This window comes from Leuresthes tenuis, unplaced genomic scaffold, assembly GCF_036924035.1.
Source record: "Leuresthes tenuis unplaced genomic scaffold, fLeuTen1.0.hap1 SCAF_22, whole genome shotgun sequence".
Lineage (NCBI taxonomy): Eukaryota > Metazoa > Chordata > Actinopteri > Atheriniformes > Atherinopsidae > Leuresthes > Leuresthes tenuis.
Genome location: NW_027325376.1, coordinates 9,316,314 through 9,338,642, shown reverse-complemented (window position 1 = coordinate 9,338,642; position 22,329 = coordinate 9,316,314). Strand labels below are relative to the sequence as shown.

At 41.1% G+C, this 22,329-nt stretch overlaps 2 protein-coding genes across 8 annotated transcripts in view; one reads left to right on the top strand and one right to left on the bottom strand.

Annotated features, from left to right (window-relative positions):
* kcnip4a (potassium voltage-gated channel interacting protein 4a) overlaps nucleotides 1-3,811 on the top strand; it is a 127,684-nt gene extending 123,873 nt beyond the window's left edge. For all 7 annotated transcript variants that reach the window (XM_072376359.1, XM_072376356.1, XM_072376355.1 and 4 more), the window contains 4 exons: nucleotides 472-579; nucleotides 1,360-1,464; nucleotides 1,557-1,619; nucleotides 1,705-3,811. In XM_072376359.1, coding sequence (XP_072232460.1) covers nucleotides 472-579; nucleotides 1,360-1,464; nucleotides 1,557-1,619; nucleotides 1,705-1,752 — 324 coding nt within the window. In that variant the 3' untranslated portion in view covers nucleotides 1,753-3,811. The remainder of the gene's footprint in view (nucleotides 1-471; nucleotides 580-1,359; nucleotides 1,465-1,556; nucleotides 1,620-1,704) is intronic.
* A 442-nt stretch (nucleotides 3,812-4,253) lies between these two features.
* sec24d (SEC24 homolog D, COPII coat complex component) lies at nucleotides 4,254-22,217 on the bottom strand. Its single transcript, XM_072376354.1, has 23 exons — nucleotides 22,116-22,217; nucleotides 20,813-21,012; nucleotides 20,157-20,259; nucleotides 19,854-19,990; nucleotides 18,599-19,087; nucleotides 17,450-17,571; nucleotides 17,177-17,288; nucleotides 16,077-16,204; nucleotides 14,180-14,318; nucleotides 13,968-14,083; nucleotides 12,975-13,099; nucleotides 11,577-11,768; nucleotides 11,118-11,211; nucleotides 10,292-10,408; nucleotides 9,735-9,905; nucleotides 9,159-9,255; nucleotides 8,909-9,054; nucleotides 8,681-8,819; nucleotides 7,890-8,008; nucleotides 7,612-7,791; nucleotides 7,336-7,527; nucleotides 7,014-7,103; nucleotides 4,254-5,314 (listed from the first exon to the last, which is right to left on the bottom strand). The coding sequence occupies exons 2-23, from the start codon at nucleotides 20,961-20,963 to the stop codon at nucleotides 5,174-5,176; spliced, it is 3,300 nt and encodes a 1,099-aa protein (XP_072232455.1). The 5' UTR covers nucleotides 20,964-21,012; nucleotides 22,116-22,217; the 3' UTR covers nucleotides 4,254-5,173.
* Between the last annotated feature and the right edge of the window lie 112 nt (nucleotides 22,218-22,329).

Genomic DNA, 22,329 nt, shown 5'->3' with positions numbered 1-22,329 from the left:
CAAACTAAATATTGGAGGACTGAGGCTGCACACTACTGAGGCGTTCTGCTTGAGCATCATGTTACACGAGGCCACAACCAGATTTTTTTCAGCATAACCAAGTTACTCATTTTATTAATATTTATGAGGGACATATATTTGCTTATTAGGACAGGAAAGCTGTCATCATGCCAGACTAAACCCTGGTTTCTGTGCAGTTCATTCTGTTCAGAACACATGGATTCCCAGAGGGCCTACACAGAATATGAGCTTCCTAATCATTTGAATAATGAGGCATTTGGGATTTATAGCGTCTGCGCTCTTTACTGTTTCACCATTCATCTTTAATTAATTAAACTGACTTAGTACTGTACTGTATGCTTGCAAAAATGTTGACGCATGAAACTGGTTACTTTTAGCTGGCGGTTATCTTCATTCTTGTTTATACCGAGATGTACAGTGAATTGCAAGTGAATCATGGTTCCATTGCAGGATTTTGTTATGGGCCTTTCTATCCTCCTGCGAGGCACAGTGCAGGAAAAACTCATCTGGGCTTTCAACCTTTATGACATCAATAAAGATGGCTATATCACAAAAGAGGTATGTGTTGTTGATCACCGTCAATAATAAAAGGCCACAAGACTGAAACATCAAAATGTCCTCAGTTTCGTTTTTGTTGTCACTCATGCAACTGCAAATAAAGTTAAAAACATTTCCACCACTTCACATCAGTGTCTGTAACCATTACTGAAACTCGAACTTCATTTGTATCGCTTCTTTATGCAGATTGAATGTAGCACAACACATGAAAAAACAATTAAACCCCACCTGATCTCCAGCTTACTAAAGGATACTGTTAGGAATAGCACTCAACAGAAGGAGTTAAACAGAGGGAACACTGTCACATTTGTCCCAACATTAAGAGCATCTGCCCAGCGTTGAGTCGGCTGTCTTCAGAAAACAGCTCTGACCAGTCAAGGCGGGACGACAAACATCTGAGCGTGTCCTGGAGCGGTTCACCTCAGACTCTTCTGTTTTTTTTTTTTAACCCTTCCAAACATTTTTCGGGGCCCATTGCTGTCCTGCCAGGAGAGGCTGCTTCTGTCAGCATGTGGAAGGGTTTAACTGGTCTGCAAACATTTTTAGGTAAGTGTAAAGGGGCATCTTGTGAATGCCAGGATCCAGTCTATCCCAGCAGAACCTTGCATTATAACAAGATGAGCAATGGTGGGTGTCCCATCCCCCCCCGCTCTGGATAATCCACAAACCTCACTATTCCTTCCAGGAGCAAGTAGTTTCAATCTAAATGATGTCAAATTCACTCGTGAACATACTTTTCATGTTATTCATTGTGATTTGGCCCGTTTCTGTGTGTCTCAGGAGATGCTGGACATCATGAAGGCCATTTACGACATGATGGGAAAATGCACGTACCCTGTCCTCAAAGAGGAGACTCCGCGTCAACACGTAGAAGTATTCTTTCAGGCATGTGTGTGGTTTGTGTTCATAGCACAGTGCCAGAGGTATTACAGATCCCTCTTAGTTTGTTTTTCATCTCTTTTCTCTGTCACCAACAGAAGATGGATAAGAACAAAGATGGAGTGGTAACCATAGATGAGTTCATTGACTGCTGCCAAAACGTAAGCTGGATCCCTGACACATCTGTCTTAGAACTGCTGGCATGAATGAACTGTTACTCGTAACACTGTCTCTTCTTATCCTCAGGATGAAAACATCATGCGATCGATGCACCTCTTTGAAAATGTTCTCTAACTTTTGGATGACTCGAGGCTTTGGAAGAAAGCATAATCTTTTAGTATGACCCAATTACTGACTTGGACTCATACTGTGTACAGTGTGCTATGCAGACTTTTGACCGTAGATAAAATATCGTTCATTACTGTGGGGCACAATTAGGAGTAGGCAGCATGGTGGGAGCACTCTGGAACGAGTTGTCTTTTAAACACTTTATGACTGAAATTAATTTCAGAAAGGACAGATTGAGTTTTTAAAGTTTTCACTATTTGACTGGAGGTTGGAATAAAACATTTGAAAAAGAGACCCCTAATTAAGGGAATGGATAGTTAATTTAATATTTTAATTCTGTATTAATGTCTCTGTTGCAGCTTTTGTTATTCATGGCCAAGTGAAATCACTGTGACTTCTTACAGCATCGCTGCAACCTGAAAATAAGATCGGAGCTTGATTCACATCCGTCTTTGTTCTTTTTACAGCCCAGCCTGGCTTTGAGCTCCAGAGTGTTCTTACCCCATGTATCAAACCAGTGTGGTCTGTGTTTTTGCTCTTTGGAGGAAGCATTCAGAGCGCGTTGTACCATTTTAAATTGTATATATTATAGATACAGCATTAGATAAGAATTCTATGAGAAACTTTTCAACTTTGTTCCGGTTTACTTGCCAACTAGGAAGACACAATACAAGGATTGTATGTCAAACTGATGTCAAAATCGGACCCTGATGATTTGTCTACTGAAGCACACCGGGAGCTAGAGTAACACGTTAGATGACAAGATCTTTGTCAGAAGAGAATCGCTGCTTTCAGTGTATTTTGTTTAACCTTCTGTATGTATATTTCCTGTAAAGAACCCATCTATTGGCATGTTTAAGAGTTTTCACACGGGGCAGTTGTTATAGGTTATTTATTTGGTATTATGGTCCTTGTACAGAAGACTGTCAGCTGTACAGTATTAAATGAAAACTCACTATCGGGCAGATTCAAGAAGTCTCCGGACATCATATTTTAAATACGGTTCCATCTGACCTTTTCTTTGTCACTCTTCTTTCTCACAGTAACTTTTTATTTTTTAAGAAACAGGAAGGTTTCGTCAAACTAACCAGAAGTAAAACATTTTACTTGAGAATCAGTCTGTGGTGAAGATTTTACAATATTTGACAGTTTTATCATGTTGTTTATAAAAGTATTCACACGCAATGTCAAAACACTGGGAGTTCCGCTCACAAAGATCCAAAATCTCATTGAGGCATGTTTGATTTAGTAAAGTAGATCAGACATTTTCCTGCGTGTGTGTGTTCTTGTTGACTTCCACTAAGAAAAGCACCAAAGCAGTCGTTTTCTTCATTTCCATTTTGTCTTGATTCAGCATTTGGAAAAAACATTCATTCAGAAACTCGAAGCATTTATAACGTCTTTCTTTTGTAAATAAGCTGTCGAGCAAAAACAAAGTTAATGCCACTTTGTTTATTATAAACTTTCTCCATTTAAGTGAACCATAATGAAGAAGAGCCATCAAAGTTAAATTATGCTGTAGAACAAGAATAATCCCAAATAAGTAAACTCACGCCCCCCTGTGGTAACAATAGGATATTACATAGGAGGGGGTCTTTTATATCACTAAAATTAATCACTGACAGCATTTGTGCAGTATTTAAACTTTCCTTTTTACTTTTGTTTGTACAATTATACATATTCAATGTACAAAGAATTGCATCTAAATGATGAATCTCAAATCTTTATTTTAATGTCGATCAGAACATAGAAGTATGGTAATGGAAACAAAGAGAAAATAATAATGCCAACAGTCAGATGTTTGATTAGAGAAGAGTTTGCTGAGGATGAAATGAACATTTCGCACCAAAACTACTCCACAAGCGGTCATCCGTCTCCCCAGTCTGATTCAAAGTCGCCGCTTTCTTTCAACAGTGAAATGTTAAGATATGGAATCACCTGAGATAAGTTTGCATACACACCAAATGGACAGAACTGCTCGTCCCGCACCTCTCTGACACGAACATTTAGATAATTATACCAATAATAAGGCAGGTGGTAATATTTTGAAAACACAAGTTGCACTTTTCATTTACAAAAAAAAAAAAAAAAACACACTTTTTGTCGGCTACACGGACACAAGATTTATCAGATGAATAACATGAATTAAGCAGAAGAAGGTACCTGTATAAAAACAAGCAATGTGTTACAGGATGATGCTATAACTGTACAGTACTGACACTTGTGACAGAAATGTTAAATATAATCCTCCTACATAAGATTTGATGAAATGTGCTGATCAAACGGTAAACTTATTTCACACTGAAGACGAGCTAACTAAAAGATTATCCAGTTTAATCATTGTAATTATCTCATTTACACTTTGGCAAAGTGTGATTTTGGGCATTTTGATGAAGTTGAACTGCTTTTAATTCCTACCAATAAAATGTTGCAGTGCTCCAGACGGACAGTTGAGAGAATCACTGATGCTTGAACAAATGAAAAAAACTAAACCTTTTCTCTTCCGATGCCTTTTGTTTTTGTTTTATTCAGTCCTTTGTTTGCCTTTTCTTCCGTCAGGACACACAGTTGGTCGTTCCACAGTTGAACAGCAGCTGTGTTCACTTTGTTGTGGAGTCGGAACATTAAAACAAAAATGCTGTCTGCATCACCGTGAAGACAGAAACTCGGCCATAAATGGTCAAAGAATCTGACTTTAGGTGGGGGCATGTGTGAATCAGACACATTGGCACACTCTTGGTGTAACAACAGGACCGATTTTCAGTCCTTGCAGCCAGTGGTCTGCTTCACCGTTTTTGATAATGCACCCCCAGCCAAAAGAGTGATATCGGTGTTTTTATAGGTTAGTATTCTTTGAGCATTTAAAGTTATTTACGGAGACTCCATACATGCTTTGTCTTCTTGTAAGTTAACAAAGAAGTCCTACAGTAAGCTCATAAATAACCCTTTGTGGAATCCAGACCATATAAATGTACTGAGTAAGTAAAATGAGAAAATTTTAACTAATCGAATACACAGTGGATTTTGTATTGCTCATGACAACAGGCCAATTGCCAAAATCTCTTTCAGCCTCAGGCAATGAAGTCTTTCCAGTCAGTCCATCACACTAAGTGTATAAACAGGAAACGCTGTCCAATTCATTGCCCCAGATTTCTTAGAAAGCTCCCTAAGTGAACAATGGTCATTTGAGCATCATATCGTGTCTATATCAAACGATGCCAAAGGCAGCTTTGGGCTAAGGATTCTGAAAAGGCTCTCACCGACTCGATTTCTTTTCAGAAGTCTTTGTGAAACTCTGTGTGAATCATCTTTAACATCTAAATCAAACCTACCGAGACTGACCCTGTGAGCTCTACGCACGGTCCATTAGATGCCGTCTTCCTCCCAGGCCAGTCGGGAGGAGGAAACGGAGGCAAAGCAGGGCAGGTTAAGAAAGCAGCTGCCTGATCTCTCTGTGAACGTAGCAAAGGAAGTCCATGTAGGAAGCTCCGCCGTGCAAGCCTTTATCCTCCACCAAGAACTGACGGAACAGCATCTCCGGTTTGTCTTTCTGCCTCACAATCTGAAGCTGAGCAGGGCAGAATAAAAGGGTAAAGTGTGAAGTTTCACATTTTCTTCCAGCACAATGACTTCCAAACTTCTTCCGTTTTTTTAAGCTTCACTTTGCTTTGCTTTAAGTTGCATGCTAATCCATGGAATTAGAACAATACAGTGGTATTCAAACATCAGGACACAATGTGGGGCATAAAATCAAATGTGGAACATTTCTTAATTATTTTTAGCAAAACAAAATATTCCTGTTTTTCACAGCTTTGGAATTGCAATATAAGAAACATCCCTGAGCACAAGTTCGCACCCACTACGATCAACGCTTGCTAACAGCTCATTTGGCAGGGATCACAGCTTGTAAACACTTATTTGGTAATACATAACATTCTCCTTCTTTCTCCAAAAAGGCTTTTAATTCTGTGAGAAACCCAGGTGGTCTTGGATTTACAGCTGTTTGGATCTATCGCCTCTTAAACTTGGATGTTATGGATTTTGAGGCGTCTCATCCTCGGCCTTTTATTGGCGACTGCTTCAGAAATGGTTTTGTATTTAACTGAATCCATTCTTTCCTCATCCGGCTGCAACACAACCCCAAAATCACGATTCGCTCCCATGCTGAGGTGGTCTAAGAATCAAATTCAGCGCCTGCTCCTCTCTAAACATATCTTTGCTCACTGCAGCCAAAAAGTTCTATTTTAACCTCATCGATCCACATTTTTCCTCAAAAATGCTTCAGGCTGGTTGCAAATTCATTTGCAAACATGAAAGCATTTTCCTCTGTTGCCATTTGTGTGTCACTGCACAGGAAAACCAACAATAACCCTCTGAGCACTTCTCTCAACTTGACCTCTTGCTGTTCCAGTTAGCTCTAAATGACTTCTCTACAAAGTGAGGACACGGCTAACTGAGAATGCTTGTGCCATCTTCTTACAGCCTTCTATTCATACGTGTAAGGCAGGGTATGGTGTTGCAGTCATTACCACCGTCACCTCATAGGAAGAAGATTGAGTCTTTCTCGTTAGCTCTGTAACAGACTGGTGGCCTGTCAAGAGTGGACGAGGCAGGCTCCAGCTCAATACAAGCCAATGGCTGCAGATTGTTGATAAATGGTTATGGAATCAGAGCTTTTACAAATCTATGAACTATCCGTCACCATCCCTTTCGTCGTAATGACAGCAGACAAGCCTTAAGCCCTGAAAACGAGGTCTGAGATGTCAAGATAAAAGTAAAATGTCTTTTTGTCTTCATTTTAACTCAAATATGCAGAATTAAATAAATAAAATTAAACTGTAAATGTTATATCAGTTTAAGTTTACTGTCTTAACTATTTAAAGTAATTTTTTTTTGGACTCAAGTCCTCAAACTTAAAAAAAAGCATTCAATAATCAGAATATATTATATTATTATTGTAATAATTGTGTATGCTTGATTTTAACTTCACAGCAGCAGTGGTCCTGCAGTGTAAGAGGACCATTAATCAGTGATAGGGTTTGCATTCTTGAGTTGATTAAACGCGCTCTGCAGATACACGGCAATTATGTATCTGTAATGTTGTGGCAGTTTTGGGGCAGTGCGTTTCCTCATCAGTTCCACTAGAGGGCAGCAGACCTCAAAAAAAGCTTCAGCGTGTTCTCTTTTCAAGTAACATCTTATAACAAATAAGGAAAATGGTTTTTCAAAAGGATTTTCAAAGGGTGTTGCTGTGTTACAAATGTTACCTGCATAGAATTTGGCCGCTTCTCAAGAAGGTCGCAGATGATCAATCTGACCTTCTTCGACAAGGGGTTGTCTAGCTCTGGCAACGTACTCTGAAAAATAAAATAAGGGTCAAATCTAAACAAAAGAATCAGTAACATTGGTTCAAACCATGTGTGAAGTGTAAGAAAAACTAAACACTAAATCAAACACAACTAAATAGACATACAGACATTCTCCTGGCATAATGTAGTTCTGCCAGGCACCAAAGAGATTAACCGTCTCATCTGATATCTCTGCAAGCAGAAACTATTTTATCTGCAGTGTGATCAAATTCATTCTGACCATGTGTCCTTGCAAGTGTGCGAGGGAGGGCAGGTTGAAGATGCTCTGGATGAGGTCTGGTGGGCACGCTTGGCCCAGCCACAGAAACATGGCGTGGCCGTTCTCCAGCAGGAACATGCCAGAGTCTGCGAGACGCTCCTCTGAGCAGCGCACAGGTACAGGCGCCACCTCGCTGTTAACGTCCAAGTTGTGCTGGGGAAAGAAGGTACAGTGCAGGGCTCAGTTAGCCAGTTCTGATGAGTTCTTATTATTTATTTAGTGCTATTCACGTCCTACCATTGGAATTAGGCGCGGGTATAGCTGCAGCTGCGTGTCCTCCACCCCCATGCCCATGACCGACAGCCTTTGGTGGGCCCTGTCGTCTGTGGGGAGCTCTGTGCTGCCCACCAGAGGAGCCGTTTTCATCAGGCTGTTCATGTAAACTGGGAACACTTTCATGGCATCAGGAAGGATAAGCTACGGATGGACAAAAGTGAACTGTTAATTTTTGACCGATGTAAAGTCCCATATATGGATACATATTTATATATATATCTATCTATATATATATAGACCTGGCTGGCGGCTGAGGGGCTGGCACAGTTCTTCCTGTAGCAGGCCAGCATGTGGGCTGTCTGGTTGACCAGGATTTCCCTGACATTCTTCACAGGCTGGTTCAATATGGCACGGTAAGCTGAAGTGGAGAGGACAGTAGGTAAGTACAATACAAAATAAGAAATGTGAGCAGAAGGACTAAGCAGCTGGTTTATGAAAAGGAGACAAAAAAGGTCAGTGAGGACAAAAGTAAAGGGCTTAAAAGGGAGGAGAGAAGTAGCAGTATCATGTGAAACACGTGGTCCTTATTTCCACAAGTTATTTTTGCTTATAATTCCCTGAGCATTGATAGAATATTAGGAGATACATGTGGTAAATTCAACAAAGGTCAGCTCATAGTTGAGTATGTCAACAAACTATGCGGCTCCCCTGCTATATAATCAACTATGGAATGACTCCCTTGTTGCTTGTTCCTGCATGCACTGCTTAATGTTAAATGTCATGTCGTCAGTTGAAGATCCAAAAAAGGATCCATTTTCGCCATTTAAAAAAAAATCCACAGTGCCTGATCATAAACAGCCTCAGCCTGCCAACTCCCAGCTCAAACAGCAGCTGAGGTGGTCGTTTGCTCGGTTCGTGGCCCTCTTCATTTCCCACCTCACAGTTTCCGGATCAGACCAGACAGCATCCCGCTTCGGCAAAGAAATAGCCTCCGCAGGCTCCTCATTAGTTTTCATTTTGTCTGTTTTTTGGGGTTCTTTTGCACCATACTTCTCAAGTTTACCAAAATAAAATGGAAGTGGAAACTTACCTGATTTGGCAAAGAAGTTGATGAGCGAGTCAGTCTCGCAGCTCTTGTACAACTCAGACAGCTGAGAACTGCAGTTCAGGCTGAGGTTGTGGATGCGGAGTCGTCGCTGCCCGCTGATGGTGGTGTACAGCAGGGCACACTGGGAAAAAAAGGGTCAGAACATGAGGGCTAATCAAATAAATCAATTGCAAACACGTTTTTGTTTCCCAAAGTTGAAACGACACGTACCTGAATGAGCGCCCCCGTCTCCTCGCTGAGCGCGTCATCATGCTTGAATTCTACCGTCACGGCCTTGTCACAATCTACAGCTGCCATCTCTATATCTGTGGTGTTGTTCATATGAATGGCACCATAGAAGTCTGTGGCTCTGAAGCCTGAGGGATGGCACACACACACACACACACACACAAACTGTAATGGAAAATCCTGGGAGCCAACTCTTTCCGCTTCATCTGAACATATGGGTTTTGTTTCTTACCTGTACTGGTACGAACACGCATAATGGCATCAAATCCGATGCTCTTCTGTACGTCTTTCCTCAGGTCTCTCAGGAAATGCTCCCCATCTGCCTCCATCTGTGACCCAGCAAATAACAGCAATGGCACGGATTGGTTTCAGGTCAAGGAAAAGTGGTAAATGAGTGCATCTTAACTCTGTGCAACACCAAGAGAGGCGATTTATTAGAATTATGCTACATAAGGCAAAAATAAAATACTAGAAACAAGACTGGGTCTTAGAAACATATTCATAAAGTTATTTACTGTAGGCTTATACTGTGTGTGGAACTCTGTTGCTTTAGTCTGTGGTCTGTACAGTTTGGAGCAACTTCCCATGCTTGTTGCATTATTCCTTCGAGACAGTCCTATATTAGACTGCATGTGCTCTCTCAAACTCCGGATCCGGCTCGCTTTTATTAGGCTGCAACTGTGTTAAATTATGACTTCTTTGGGAAATTACTTGACAATGAAAGATGAAATGTAGCATGTGGCGCTTGCTGATGACATCACCTTTGTGAGAGAGCTCTATGCAAAATGCCAGTTGGCATGGCAGCTACCTGGAAGTTGTTGTACTTGTAGACAGAGCCTCCAGTGTGAGAAGGCACATCAGCCATGGTGGCCAAATCCACATATTGGCTGGGGAAAAGGAAGAGATCCACACAACAGCCCTGTGCCACACACTCTTTAGAAAGCTGCTCGAACACACCCTTCTGTGGCTGGAACAGGGTCTATGGACAGATAAAGAGAAATCAGTCTTAGATAAGTCAGGAATCCCCTTTGGGAGTATTCTCAGATTTTAGATGAAGCTTAAAGGTAGCGCCTACTGCACTTTATGACACACTTTCAGAATAATCCAAGACTGCAGATGAGAACTACAGGTTGTTGTGCTAATAGGCGTTTATTTTAAAAAAAAAAATAAAGAAGCATTTTGATACAACCTTCCCCACAAAAAAGAAAAGTAACTAGCATTTTATCATGTCATAAAAAAGCAACAAGTCCCTGTGCTTACTGTAAGTAGGCTGAGCCCAGACATGCATGTTTTCCCTCAGTCCACAGCTGCCAGCTCAGAAAAAGCTGCACAGCTCAAGCTAAATGAACACGAAGAGCCACTCACTTTCTCTTTGTCAGTGTTGACCAACTTTTTGTCATCTCTGTTCTTCAGTTTGCCCGGAGCCTCAGCGGTTGGCATGGACGAGTGGAAGATGAAGAGCTTTCCGCTGCATTCCGCTGCCTAGAAGGAGAGAAAAAAAATCAAAAACTATTTCCAAAGAGGATCTCACTGAGGTGATTCGTCATTCCTTCCTGGTGTGTCGTTTCAATCTTTTAATAAAGTTCAGTCTCTAAAAATATTCTAATACTGAACTTTATTCACCTAAGCTTTACTTTCTTACTTATTTTCCAACTACATAAAATACCCCAAAAAGTGGCACATTTAACCGTAAACAGGCAGGAACAAACAAATTAGTCACCGACTATGTGCTGTTGTGTAATATTACAACTGCTTCCAATTAAAAGTTGCGTGAACTTTCTCTGAGTCGTGAGCTTTAACACTGATCTCATATCACAGGAACGGCTTGTTGGACTTTGGGTAAACAAAACACACACTGGGAAGATAACAACTTTCTGAACTAAATGGACTTCACTTCCAATGTTGGCAAAAGCAACGCTGTTTATCTGGAAGACTGTAAAATGGAAACTGTCTTGCAGAGTTTGCTGCAGCCCCTTGTTTTAGATTCAAATCACTTAAGTTCATAGAACACTTTTATTGATTAAAATAAAATAAAAAACTGCTCATGAGACAAATACAGAAGCCTCTTTCTGAGCAATGATATGCGACTCTTCACACGTTTGTCCATTTCAAACCCAAAGCAACCACATATGTTTCCAGGAGGCTGCACTGTCTCTCATGACAGGCTAACAGCTGTCCCCCTGCAGCTAACCTTGAATGCCTCCATGCCGGCCTGGATGACGGGGGCAAAGACCGTTTCACTCTCGTTGGTGTCTGCAAACATGTCGGGGATCTGATCCAGGAGGCTGGAGGGGGAAAAAAAAAAAGGAAACAGTTCTAGTTTGGTCTGAGGTCCTTACACCTAAACTAACTAAAATGTTTTTCTTTTCACGTGTCCTGGTGAAAAAAGACATGCCTCAATGTCTTCACAGAAGCAAAGTTAACTTCTAAACCAAATAAAATAATTTGCCCTCCGCAAGAAAGCAAGATTGCAGAATACGTCTCTATTGTTACTGCACATGTGCAGCACAACTGGATCAAATCCTAGCAGTGCTAAAGGGCTTACATAGAAAAGAAAATGAAGGAGTACTAAAACGGCAAAGGAAAAAACACACATCATACCACACAAACCGTTACGGCACGTTGCACACATCGTTAAAATGCTTCTTACTTGTAGATGACGGCCTTTGATTCCTGGTAGTTGACAAGGAAGCCATCGAGCAGTGGGACGAACATCTCAGCCGTGTCTGACACCACCATCATCTGCGGCTGGGCCAAAGCGCTCTTCACGTTGTAGAAGTGGAGCACCTTGTTGTAGGTAACAAATCCCACTTTTATAGCTGAACTTTCCACACCTTCCTCCCTGATGAGAAAAAAAAGGAATGAATTTGTGTTACAGGTTTACAAACTTCATGTTGACTCATCACGCCTGCCTCCTTTGTTCAATTCTTCTCTCCATCTTTTCTCTTACTATTACAGTTGACTCGCTGTCGCTCATCTGCAGGCACTGCAGATACTCAAAAAGTACTACATAGAGAGTTGAAGGTCAGAATATCTCCTGATATGTACTAGAACACTGAGGATTAAGGTGAGGAACTGATAGGTACACTGAACCTGTCATCATGCTAGTGATTTAAAAGCATACCTCGCAGACAGTGCCAACAGCCGTTTCTACGTCTCTCTACTTAAATCTTCCTGACAGACCAAAGTGCATGTGATGTGACTGAGAACACGTACTTCGAAAACTTTTTAAAGAGACTCTGCTGCTGGTTAAACTCAACTCTGTGAGCATGAGATACAGGCGGTGTTGGACGAAACAGATTCAGAAGGGCATATTCTACATGCTCCATCTCAAACCAGGCAGTGGTTAAAAAGAAAATAATGTCATGTGAAGACTTGGTCGACATCTGGATTTACTTAAACCGGGCTCAGGCTCAATCTTGGATGAATTAAACACACATTTTGGCAAAAACCACCAAATTACACAGGCCATGTAAAATATGCAAGGTGTCCAGTAGGTTTAATTTAATGCCTGCGCAAAACAAAAGTTGAGTCAAAAACAGCTGAAGGGGGACTTATCTTGAGTAGGACCGCGCTAAGTTTTTAAAGGATGAGGTCATGGCAGCGCACAAGTAAGGATATATTTTTGATGGATCTAACAAGATAGAGAGAGGAAAGTTATTTTAGGAGTAACCAGGTGAAGTACATCATCCTCTCCTCTGAGATAAATCAAAACCTGGCCTCCAGAGTGTGTTTTCACCACAAACAAAGTTTTTGTTAGATGTGCCGTTTCCCAGCATTTTCACTTTTTTGGCCCCCTCCAAATGGTTGGTTTTGATCTTTAGAACTTTAGAAGCGCCCTATTTTTAGAAGTAATATATTGCGTCTGATTTGTTTCATGGCTTTACATTTTAAACAGATTGTAGCTCATGATGGATATGCTGAGAATGTTATGTGTATGGGAAAGTGATTATACTGGAGGAGCCCAGTTGCACAGATCCCTGGAGGTCATAACGGCCGATACTTACCATCTTTCTATTACTTTTCCCTTTTCTTTGATCATGTTTACCTGGGCAGCTTCTCCAGGAGAGTCTTCAGCTCATTACATATCAGTTTGACCAGGCCACTTTTGATGTTGTGATAGGACACATCAATCATAAAGATGAAGGCAGGGGGATTCGGAATCTTGTTGTTCTGTGTGGGAGGAAAAGGTCATTTTAATCTCTCCTTGCTGTGACGGCAAAAAAGAAAAAAATAAATCAAGGAAAAAAAAAAAAAAAAGCTCCTCGTGGAAGTGATGAGCCAACACTTTTTTCTTCATTCATTCTCAGTTTAAGGTCTTAACCGTAGATTGAGATTTGCACCAACTGTGGGTCAGAGTTTCTGTTTTTCACTTCAAGTTTCTATGATTTTATATGAAACACCAAATACATGTTCATATGCGTTTCAGCTGTAGAGAGTGCATGTATTCCTCAAAAAAAAAAAAAAAGAAAAAAAAACAGCAATAGCAATACAGCATGTGGGGGGCTTGGCAGTTACTGTTATGTTTCCACAGCTACAATCCATGACAAGACACTCACCTCACAGGATTTCGGTTTATGAACCTGCCTGCAGAGGTTGTTTATAAGCCCTCATAAACAGAACAGAAATAGGCCAGTAGAGTGACACAGCTTTGCCAACTTACATGACACTCCACAGCTGTTTACATGGATACACAGCTGATTTGGATCTCTGTCTTGTCAATGTCTCTAATTTTGAGGGAGCTAAAAGGTTTGATGTTATGAGCTCAGGCGGAATAATGCAGGGTGCCTTTTAACAGAGATCCCTGAGAAAAATAAGCCCTGCGGTGCTGGAGAAAAAAATCTCATGCAGTATCAAACACACTTCAAGCAACACACTATTTATGATAAATTAATTATAATTTCTCTATCAGTCAGGTCGTCCATACACAGAAAAAACAATCACTGAATATAACTTCTTGTCTCTATTGTTCTGGTTAACTTAAACTTATCTGTATAATGTGCCTTTAATACCGGTGGAAGAATGAGAAGTTATTATGTACCTTGCAGTAGTCCAGAGTGGCAGCAAACTCATAGGACCCCAGGGAAAGTTCAGGCTTCTCATAGAAGTCCGCCCTCCGGCCCATGTGGTCAAGGTGTTGGAAGTAGAAGACGGGCACTACAGTGGGAGAATTGAATGAAATTCCATCTCTGGCTGAACACAGTGGATTTGTCTTACTTTCAGGATCTCAGCATTTTTCGCCTCATACTATACCTTCATTGACGCAGTTGCAGAAAGCGCACTGGAAGCGACGGCCGCCATCGATGAACTGCATGTAAGGACACATGTAGGCCTTGCATCGATTGCAGCGGACTGGACCCGTCTCACCGTGATTCACGACATACAGAGGAGTCTGCGCGAGGACATATCAAGTTAATCCAATCAAACAGCATGAAGATTAATAGAACACAATGTAATTATTGGAATATCATATTTACTGATACAATGTAAATAGTAAGGATGACATACGTGTCCTTCAGACACATTTTTGATTTGGTAAAATAGAACAATTTCTTAAATAAGATGATCATTTTGTGTTTACAGTCTCAGTAATTTCAGCTACTCTCACATCCTCTAAAAGGCGCTGTTGCGGTGGCTGATCAGAGTGGTCTGATCAAAGTCTGATAAACTAATACAAAATCCAGCAGGTAACTGGTGTAAAGACTGAAGATGCAACGTCTGCTCCCATTGGTCTTAGTAAGCCTGTGTGCAGCAGAATTTTGGATTAATTGTATCCGATTAACTGTATTCTTCAGAAAACCAGATATTTAAGAATACTGTGAAGCTTTTAACAACATAATTCAAGTTGCTATCCCGACAGTAGAGTAGCGTGACTGCAGTAGATACTGTATAAGGTCTGAACATCAGCTCTGACATGATATACAGTCTGTTACGGTTTATTTCCTTTTCTAGAAGACTTTAAGTGTCCAAGAAATCCTGCCTCTCATATCTTCAACAGTCCAAAACTGCTGCACTCGCATATGCACTCCCTTGTTACAATATCCTTCATCTGTCTGAGTCCTCTGTGGTTCCATGACACCCAAACAATACACACTGCACTTATATATACAGAACATTATTTACTGTGGCATGTAAATGATTCGCATGCAGCTGTTTTGGACGCCAGGTTACTGGAACTGAGCACCATATGTAGGGCCTGCTGATGACAGAGACTTTTCTTTTCACTGTTTAAGGCTCTCTGCTGGCTTTGAAACAACATAAACTGAAAAGATTCGCTTCAAATGAGCTCGACTGCATCCAGGCGAGGGAGCAAGCAGGTTTATTATTTGGCCGGAAACTTCAGAAGGGAGATTAAAAGCATTTTTATAAAGCAATAAAATAACATTTATTCACTACTGTATGCTCTTCTGAGCCATGTATAAACTCAGAGCACCGATTCTTAAATTTCTAGTGCAGATATGTGAGCTCTTAAGTTTGATACCTTTTGTATAAACCACATATCTTCTTCAGTGGTCCCAGCAGATCTGACATTAGCTAATTAGTCTAAAAGCCAGATGAGAGAAAGCTAACATTGCCTAAAAAGGCCAGCTGGTGCCTGAGAAACGTCGAGTGGAGGAGTCTTGGAACACACATGATCCAAAAGGAGGTCATTCACAAGACAGATGAACTTTTGTGGCGCACTGGGACCTCTATCACAGAGGGACTAACCATATACTCCAAAGTATATGAAACCACTGCATTTTTACATTTTGATATTTGTTTTATAAAAGCAAGTTCCAACGTGTATCCAATAGCCACATAGGCCATTAGAACAGAAAACCAACGGAGGCTTCATAAAATGAGGGAAAAAAAGAACTCCCCTCATGGGAGATACTGCAACTTAGTGCTCCTGCTACATAAAAACAGTCTCATGAGTCACTGCTGTGATGACAATGTATATCTGAAAAACACAGAGTCATCTGTGGAAAGAAATGCTTGAGCGTGCGATGAATGGTTGACCAACACGAACACTGAGGGAGACAGAAGAGATAACAGCAGCCTTTGACTTTTATTTCAGGTTACAGAGCCGTGGCACATCGTTTTGCATCGTTCATATAACCAAACTTTCGTTCTTTCGATGACGCAACTTGAAAGCAAAAGCGTGACTTACCTCATTTTTTGGCAAATTGGCAAAGGGTTTAATGATGGAAGCCAGAGGCACTTGGCACTGTTTGGCCAGTTCAGCAGTGCACGGTAGTGAGTAGGAGGTGCAGCGCATGAACCTGGGACTGGCATTTCCTGCGGTGACAAAGACAAGCATCGGTAATCTTTTTATCACGACGGAGCACAATTCTACTATCAACCATTAGCCTTGACAGATAGACAGACAGGTAAAAGAGTCATTTTAAATTACGAGAGATTGATGATCTTTAAAACTGTGAAGAAACTCTATGCACTGGAAATATTAAGGACATATAGTGCAACGATTGGCACAAAACAATGATACGTTTGACAATAACCACACAGGTTGCAGACACAAAAAGACCTGAAGAAGTTTAGGCACCCTTACTTCAAACTTCTTTTATGAACAGTTAATCAATAATAATCAATCAATAGGCATTAATAGACAGACTCCTTAAACTGTCTACCAAACATCAGAAGCCACAGGCTCTCCAATGCAGCTGCCAAATATTTTCAAACCATAAATAACGGACGCCCACAAAGCAAGAGAGGACAGTAAAAAAAGATCGCAGTGCGTTTTTAGGTTGCCTTTTTTCCCAGTTCATTATGTAAGAAGGAGACATGACAGCTAACAGGAGTGAAGCAGGACGAGTTGACCTGGAAGACTAAAAACCTTCTGAGAGAACTCCTTAAGGCATAGCTCTAAAAAGGCTAATCAAAGTCCCTGTTTGGCTGCAAAAGAAAAAGACAAAAAAAAATACTTCAGGATGATTTAGCAGAATATGGGACTAACAAGGTAGAGAAATGAGAGGAAGCCACACCTTCTCAAATATGACTCATTAATAGAAAGCCTTTGCATCCTCACCACAACAATCAAGGTCAGAATTTTGCAAATGAACGCCTCAACAGGCAACGTAAATTTCTGAAATAACTTCCCCGCGCTGATTAGGTTAAAGCAGAGCTTCTTTTTCTCTGTATCAAAATTTTCTTTCATAAAAAACTGAAGATGAGCCTGTTGATGGTTAAAGATGTTCATCAACTACAAACATTTTAACTTCTCACAGTAGTTCCGTCATTTTCTTCATTTACCTTGATCCTGAACTGTGAAGTCAGTGGTGACGAGAGGCGGGACCTGTCCTCTGATGTTTGTGCTGAAGACCTGTCCCCCTTGCTTTGCTTTGTCGTCTTCGATAACTTGGATCTAGAGCAGAAACATTGTGTGTAGATTCTAATCAGGTAATACAATAGATATATGTACAGGTGTTCATAACTTTGCCAGGAATAAATGGGTTGGCTCTGACAGGAAATGTGGGAAATATATGGGAAAGTAGGCAGTCGGTGAAGGATTAATGGGCTACTCACTATGCTTGGGATAGAGTCAGGATCCAGTTTCTTCTGAGGTGGGCCAGCCAGTCCACCTGGCATTCCAGGGAAGGACCCTGGCAAGCCTGGTTGGGGCCCAGCCATGTGCCCCCCAAACTGACCTGTACAGTAAAGGCATACTAAAGTTATCACTCTCAATTATGTCTTGAGCCAGTAAAAATGAGTGATGGTGTATTTCTCCACAAACACACTGGTAATTCTGTCTCATCTTCCAATTTTGCTGCGGGGTTTTAGATTTTTTTATTTTTATTTTTTTCTTTGGGAGCTGCAAACTTTGGCCGGAGGACGTGTAGACCATAAAAACTTAGTGATAACTTCAGATGGCAGTAATACGAACCTTCAGGCACCACAAGTGAAGAATGTAGACTTTCACATAAAGTCCACCAACAAAACAACTTCCCACTGGGCCGTACCGAGATGTAGATGTAGATGTCCAACTTAGAGAACTGAAGTTTCAGTAGTAACTATGATGAGTGGACACTCAGTGGACAGATTTTGTGGAGAGCCACAGTGATAGAGAGGTGAGAATCACCACCAACACCCGTTTAATATTTCCACTGGTAGTTTTACAAATCTTGGGTTTAACAAATCAGCTGCAATTGAACAAATTTGAAGAAATACACCAATACGCTGCTGCGGACTGAGGCTCTCCCTTCCCTGCTGGTGTGCTTAAACTGTCCTGATATCTCTGCTAAGTGCTCAGCAGGATTTACACGCCATGAAAATAGTAAGTTGCACAATTTAAACATGTTGGTGTCTTATTTCAAAGCTGGAAGGTGACCAAAATATCCAATATATGCAGTGTTATTTTGGAGTTTCATATCTAAGCTGTTTGCAGTGTTTGAGCATTGTGTTTAATTCGAGCTGATCTGAGATCTGTCAATTAGGCCATCATGCAGACACACCCCCAGCTTCTCAGATCGAAGGGAAATGCTCATCTCAGGTGCCATGCACTTGTGTCTCATGTGATTTTGAGACTTCTTTTTTTCCCTTGGTGATTGCTTTAATCATTGATGACACTGGTCTAAATAAATAAAACCGATTTGACTTGAGAGTTATGGAAGATGATCTCAGAAATAGAGTTTCCACATAACAGATACCTTTGACTACAGCATTTAAACTTTGTACCTGCTTGCTGTGGATATCCTGGAGAACCAGCAGGTCCAGGACCAGGCTGCTGAAAACCTCCAGGGCCTGGAGGTGATGGCCCAGAGAAAGGTCTTCCCATGCCTGTCATCGGAGGGCCTCCCATCGACTGGCCTCCCATCGGAGGGCCTCCCATCGGAGGGCCTCCCATCGACTGGCCTCCCATCGACTGGCCTCCCATCGACTGGCCCCCCATCGACTGGCCCCCCATCGGAGGGCCTCCCATCGACTGGCCCCCCATCGACTGGCCCCCCATCGGAGGGCCTCCCATCGACTGGCCCCCCATCGACTGGCCCCCCATCGGAGGACCTGCCATCGACTGGACTCCCATTGGTGGACCTGCCATCGACATGCTTGCTGGAGGTGACTGTGGCCCTGGAGGCTGACCCATTGCTTGAGGAGGTGGTGTTTGGAAATGCGGCTGGGCAACAGGGCTAGTTGGAGGAGGAGGGCTCTGCATGGGACCTGGGGCTATAAAATCAAAAACTGAAATTAGGAGATGCCACGGAAGAAGTGTAGTGAGAAAAGGCTTTTTTTTTTCCAGAGATCAAGATTTGTGAGCTTTCCATATTTCTATTTGTGACCTGTGGGGGCAGTAATGCACCTTTGCTACGTCTAGGCTGATAGAACCTAAAGAAGGAGAAGGAAAATAAGAAGAGGAGGAGAAGTATGGGAAGCAGCAATTACCAATGAAGATGCCACCACCACTTTCAAATCGTTTGTTTGACAGCTTTTTGGGTACCCAGCGGAAATGATAAATGGCAGTAGAGTGACTGATAAGTTGTCAGTTGTCATACTTAAATATAGTTGTGACATACTTGGTCAGGCTCTATTTGCACTTTCCCATTTGCACAGAGTCGAACTTTGATTTGGTTTTCCACCAAATATTGTTTGCACTTGAAAAAAAAAAGAAAGAAATATTTTTTTTTATTTATTTTGTTTTAACTTTTCTAAATTTTAGTTTTAGTTTCAATTTGTGGAAGAAGAAGTTGATTAAAAGCTAATGCTTACATCATGCATTTAAAGAGTTATAATAAAACATTTCAAAATGCATGTGCAACTCGGTTAAATAAAAGTCTGTTGGTCCAGTCATATAGTTTGTTTTCTTAAAATCTTGCCTTGTTCCCGTGAACCCAATATCGTGTCTTGTCTCGTCAGCTGAGTGGATCGTCACACCCCAACTATCAACATATTTTATAATCTGCATAGAGTACAAATCAGTACATAGATAATTTACCATAGTTCCCCATGTTCATAGCACTCATCTGATTAGTGAGCTGCTGTGCTGGAGGAGGTCCAGACGAGGCCATGCTGTTGAATGGTGAGTGTGGGGGCTGACCATAAGGAGCAGACGCTGCTGGTGGGGCAGGGTACCTAAGCAATATAAGAACACAGTTAGTATTTTTGCAACAATCTGTACATCTTTAACAGTAAATACTCTTCATGATGTGTGAAAGCTACAATTATCTGTACTGTTTACTTTATGCAGTCAGACACAGTGAACTTTCACCCCCCCCCCTTTTTTTATGTAGATTGTTACCTTTGTGGATGAGCACCATTTTGCTGGATATTTGGACTGTACTGACTGGACGCCGGAGGCGGTGGCATTCCAGCAGATGAGGAAACTGGAGATTTCATCATACCTGTTGTGAGAAACAAACTTTACAGGAGGCCAACACTTGTTGATCTACTGAAAATAACAGCTAGTCATAAAGAATCTTCATGTAGGTGTCAAGAAAGCATTATTGTGATTTTCAATGTTGTCCTGGCCTTCTTGCCTGAACACCCAAAATAAATGAGTAGATCTACTGAGGAGCTTTTTGTTTTTTGTTCATGGACTTCAATCAGGCGTAGCTATCTCAAGCATCACGTTTAAAGTGAAACCAGAAATTTGTGCTGATCTGGCACATGCAGACAGTTTCAGTGGTAGAACACAGTAATTATTTAAAATTAAAGAAATTTAGCAGAGAATGAGTCAGCATTCATGTTCCGAAAAACAAACACTATGTGCCTATTATTTGAAAATAATCAGATCAGGCCATATTGAAATTGTGTAGTTGATTGATGTAAAGGAGATAAATTGCTATTTGCTAATACTAATGACATGAGCTGGAATTTAATTATTTAGGTTGAAATATTAAAGTTGTTAACTGAGGGCCAAACAAGCTAATGACAGAGAGAACAATTTCACTGTACCTGTCTGTGGAGCACTGAATGCCTGAGGGGGCCCTCCATAGTGTCCATAGAGGGGCGGTGCAGAACCAGCTCCAAATCCACCTTGGTAGCCCCCCATCCCTGGCTGGGCCTGGGAGTAGGGGGGTGCAGCTACATAACCCTGTTGGCTCATCTTAATGGGATGGCAGTCACTGCCTTCTCATACCAAGATGACAGACAACCTGTGGGGGTGAAACACTTGAAGCTTAAGAAGAAAGAACAAATGGATCTGCACACCAAAAAGTTGCCATAAAGAATCTTATTTTGCTGTTGTGACGTTTCGAGCTCTGGGTCCCTCTGCCTACTGAGGTGGGCCTAATAATAATATTAGTTCCAGCACCCAATCCAGAGGATATTTGGATGCATCTTCTCTTTGGTTTTCTAAAATGGAATATTTTTACATATTGGGATCTTTGTCTTCATCAGTTTTTTTTTAGTATTTGCTTTTAGTATTCCACTGTACCGATCAATTATTTTATTGTTAGCACCAAGCGTTTATATTTCTATAATCAGTTTCAAATGTTTACAAGCCACACCAACTATATCTGATATTCGACCTTGTGCAATCAACACCACTGTGTAACAGACCTTTGACATTGCTTATTGAGAGATAAAGCTGCCTATCTTTGGTTCAAGTGACTAACAACATGCTTTGCCCATTTCCAACAACAGCATTTTAAACATTACTTCCTAAATCATGATGCATTGCTCCCCCAACTATTTGTATTTATTCTGGCTGTATGTTTAAAATTTGAGATATTTTCTACTGTCGTTTGGGACGTAAAATGATTGAGACCACTAAACTTTTAAAACTATGCAACAGCTGCGTATTGACATATACAAAAAAACCATTAAATACCACAACAAAAGCATTTTGACACCTTTCACGCAACCAAAAAGCATGGGGGGGATATATAATGCTGGTGGTGAGGATCATCAGCAACTTCCGAAAAATGCCACGTCAAAGACCGTTATGAACGCTAAAAAAAAAGGAGCATCGTCTCATTAATCCAGATCCAGTTTGACTCACAAGTTTGCCTCTTCATAGCTAGGGCAACATTTTGGTTATAACATTAAGCCTAATGCGTATTGATTAAAAACATGACAACACGTTGATGACCACATATGTCCACATACATCTTGCTAGCTACACGGAAATTACAAAGTTTTAATTTGCAACTGAAGCACACTAAAGTCAAACGTAAAAAAAATAAAAACCCAGATAGAAAACTATCTGAGAGAATAATGTGAGCAGTACTGGCCGCAATTCGTTCGTATTATTTACCTGAATAGTGGGCAGAATCCTCTTCGCTGTCTATTGCTCTCAGTGAAAGCAGAGTGCCACGTCAAACTCAACCAAAGCACCGGTCTCTCTGTTGGTGTGGCGACGAAAATTCCCCCTCTGTTTAAGGCTCCTCATACGTATGTAGAGTTTCCGGTACCCATTTCAAAATAAAACAATTAACGGAAAACAACGGTTCTTACAGGACTTTTACGGC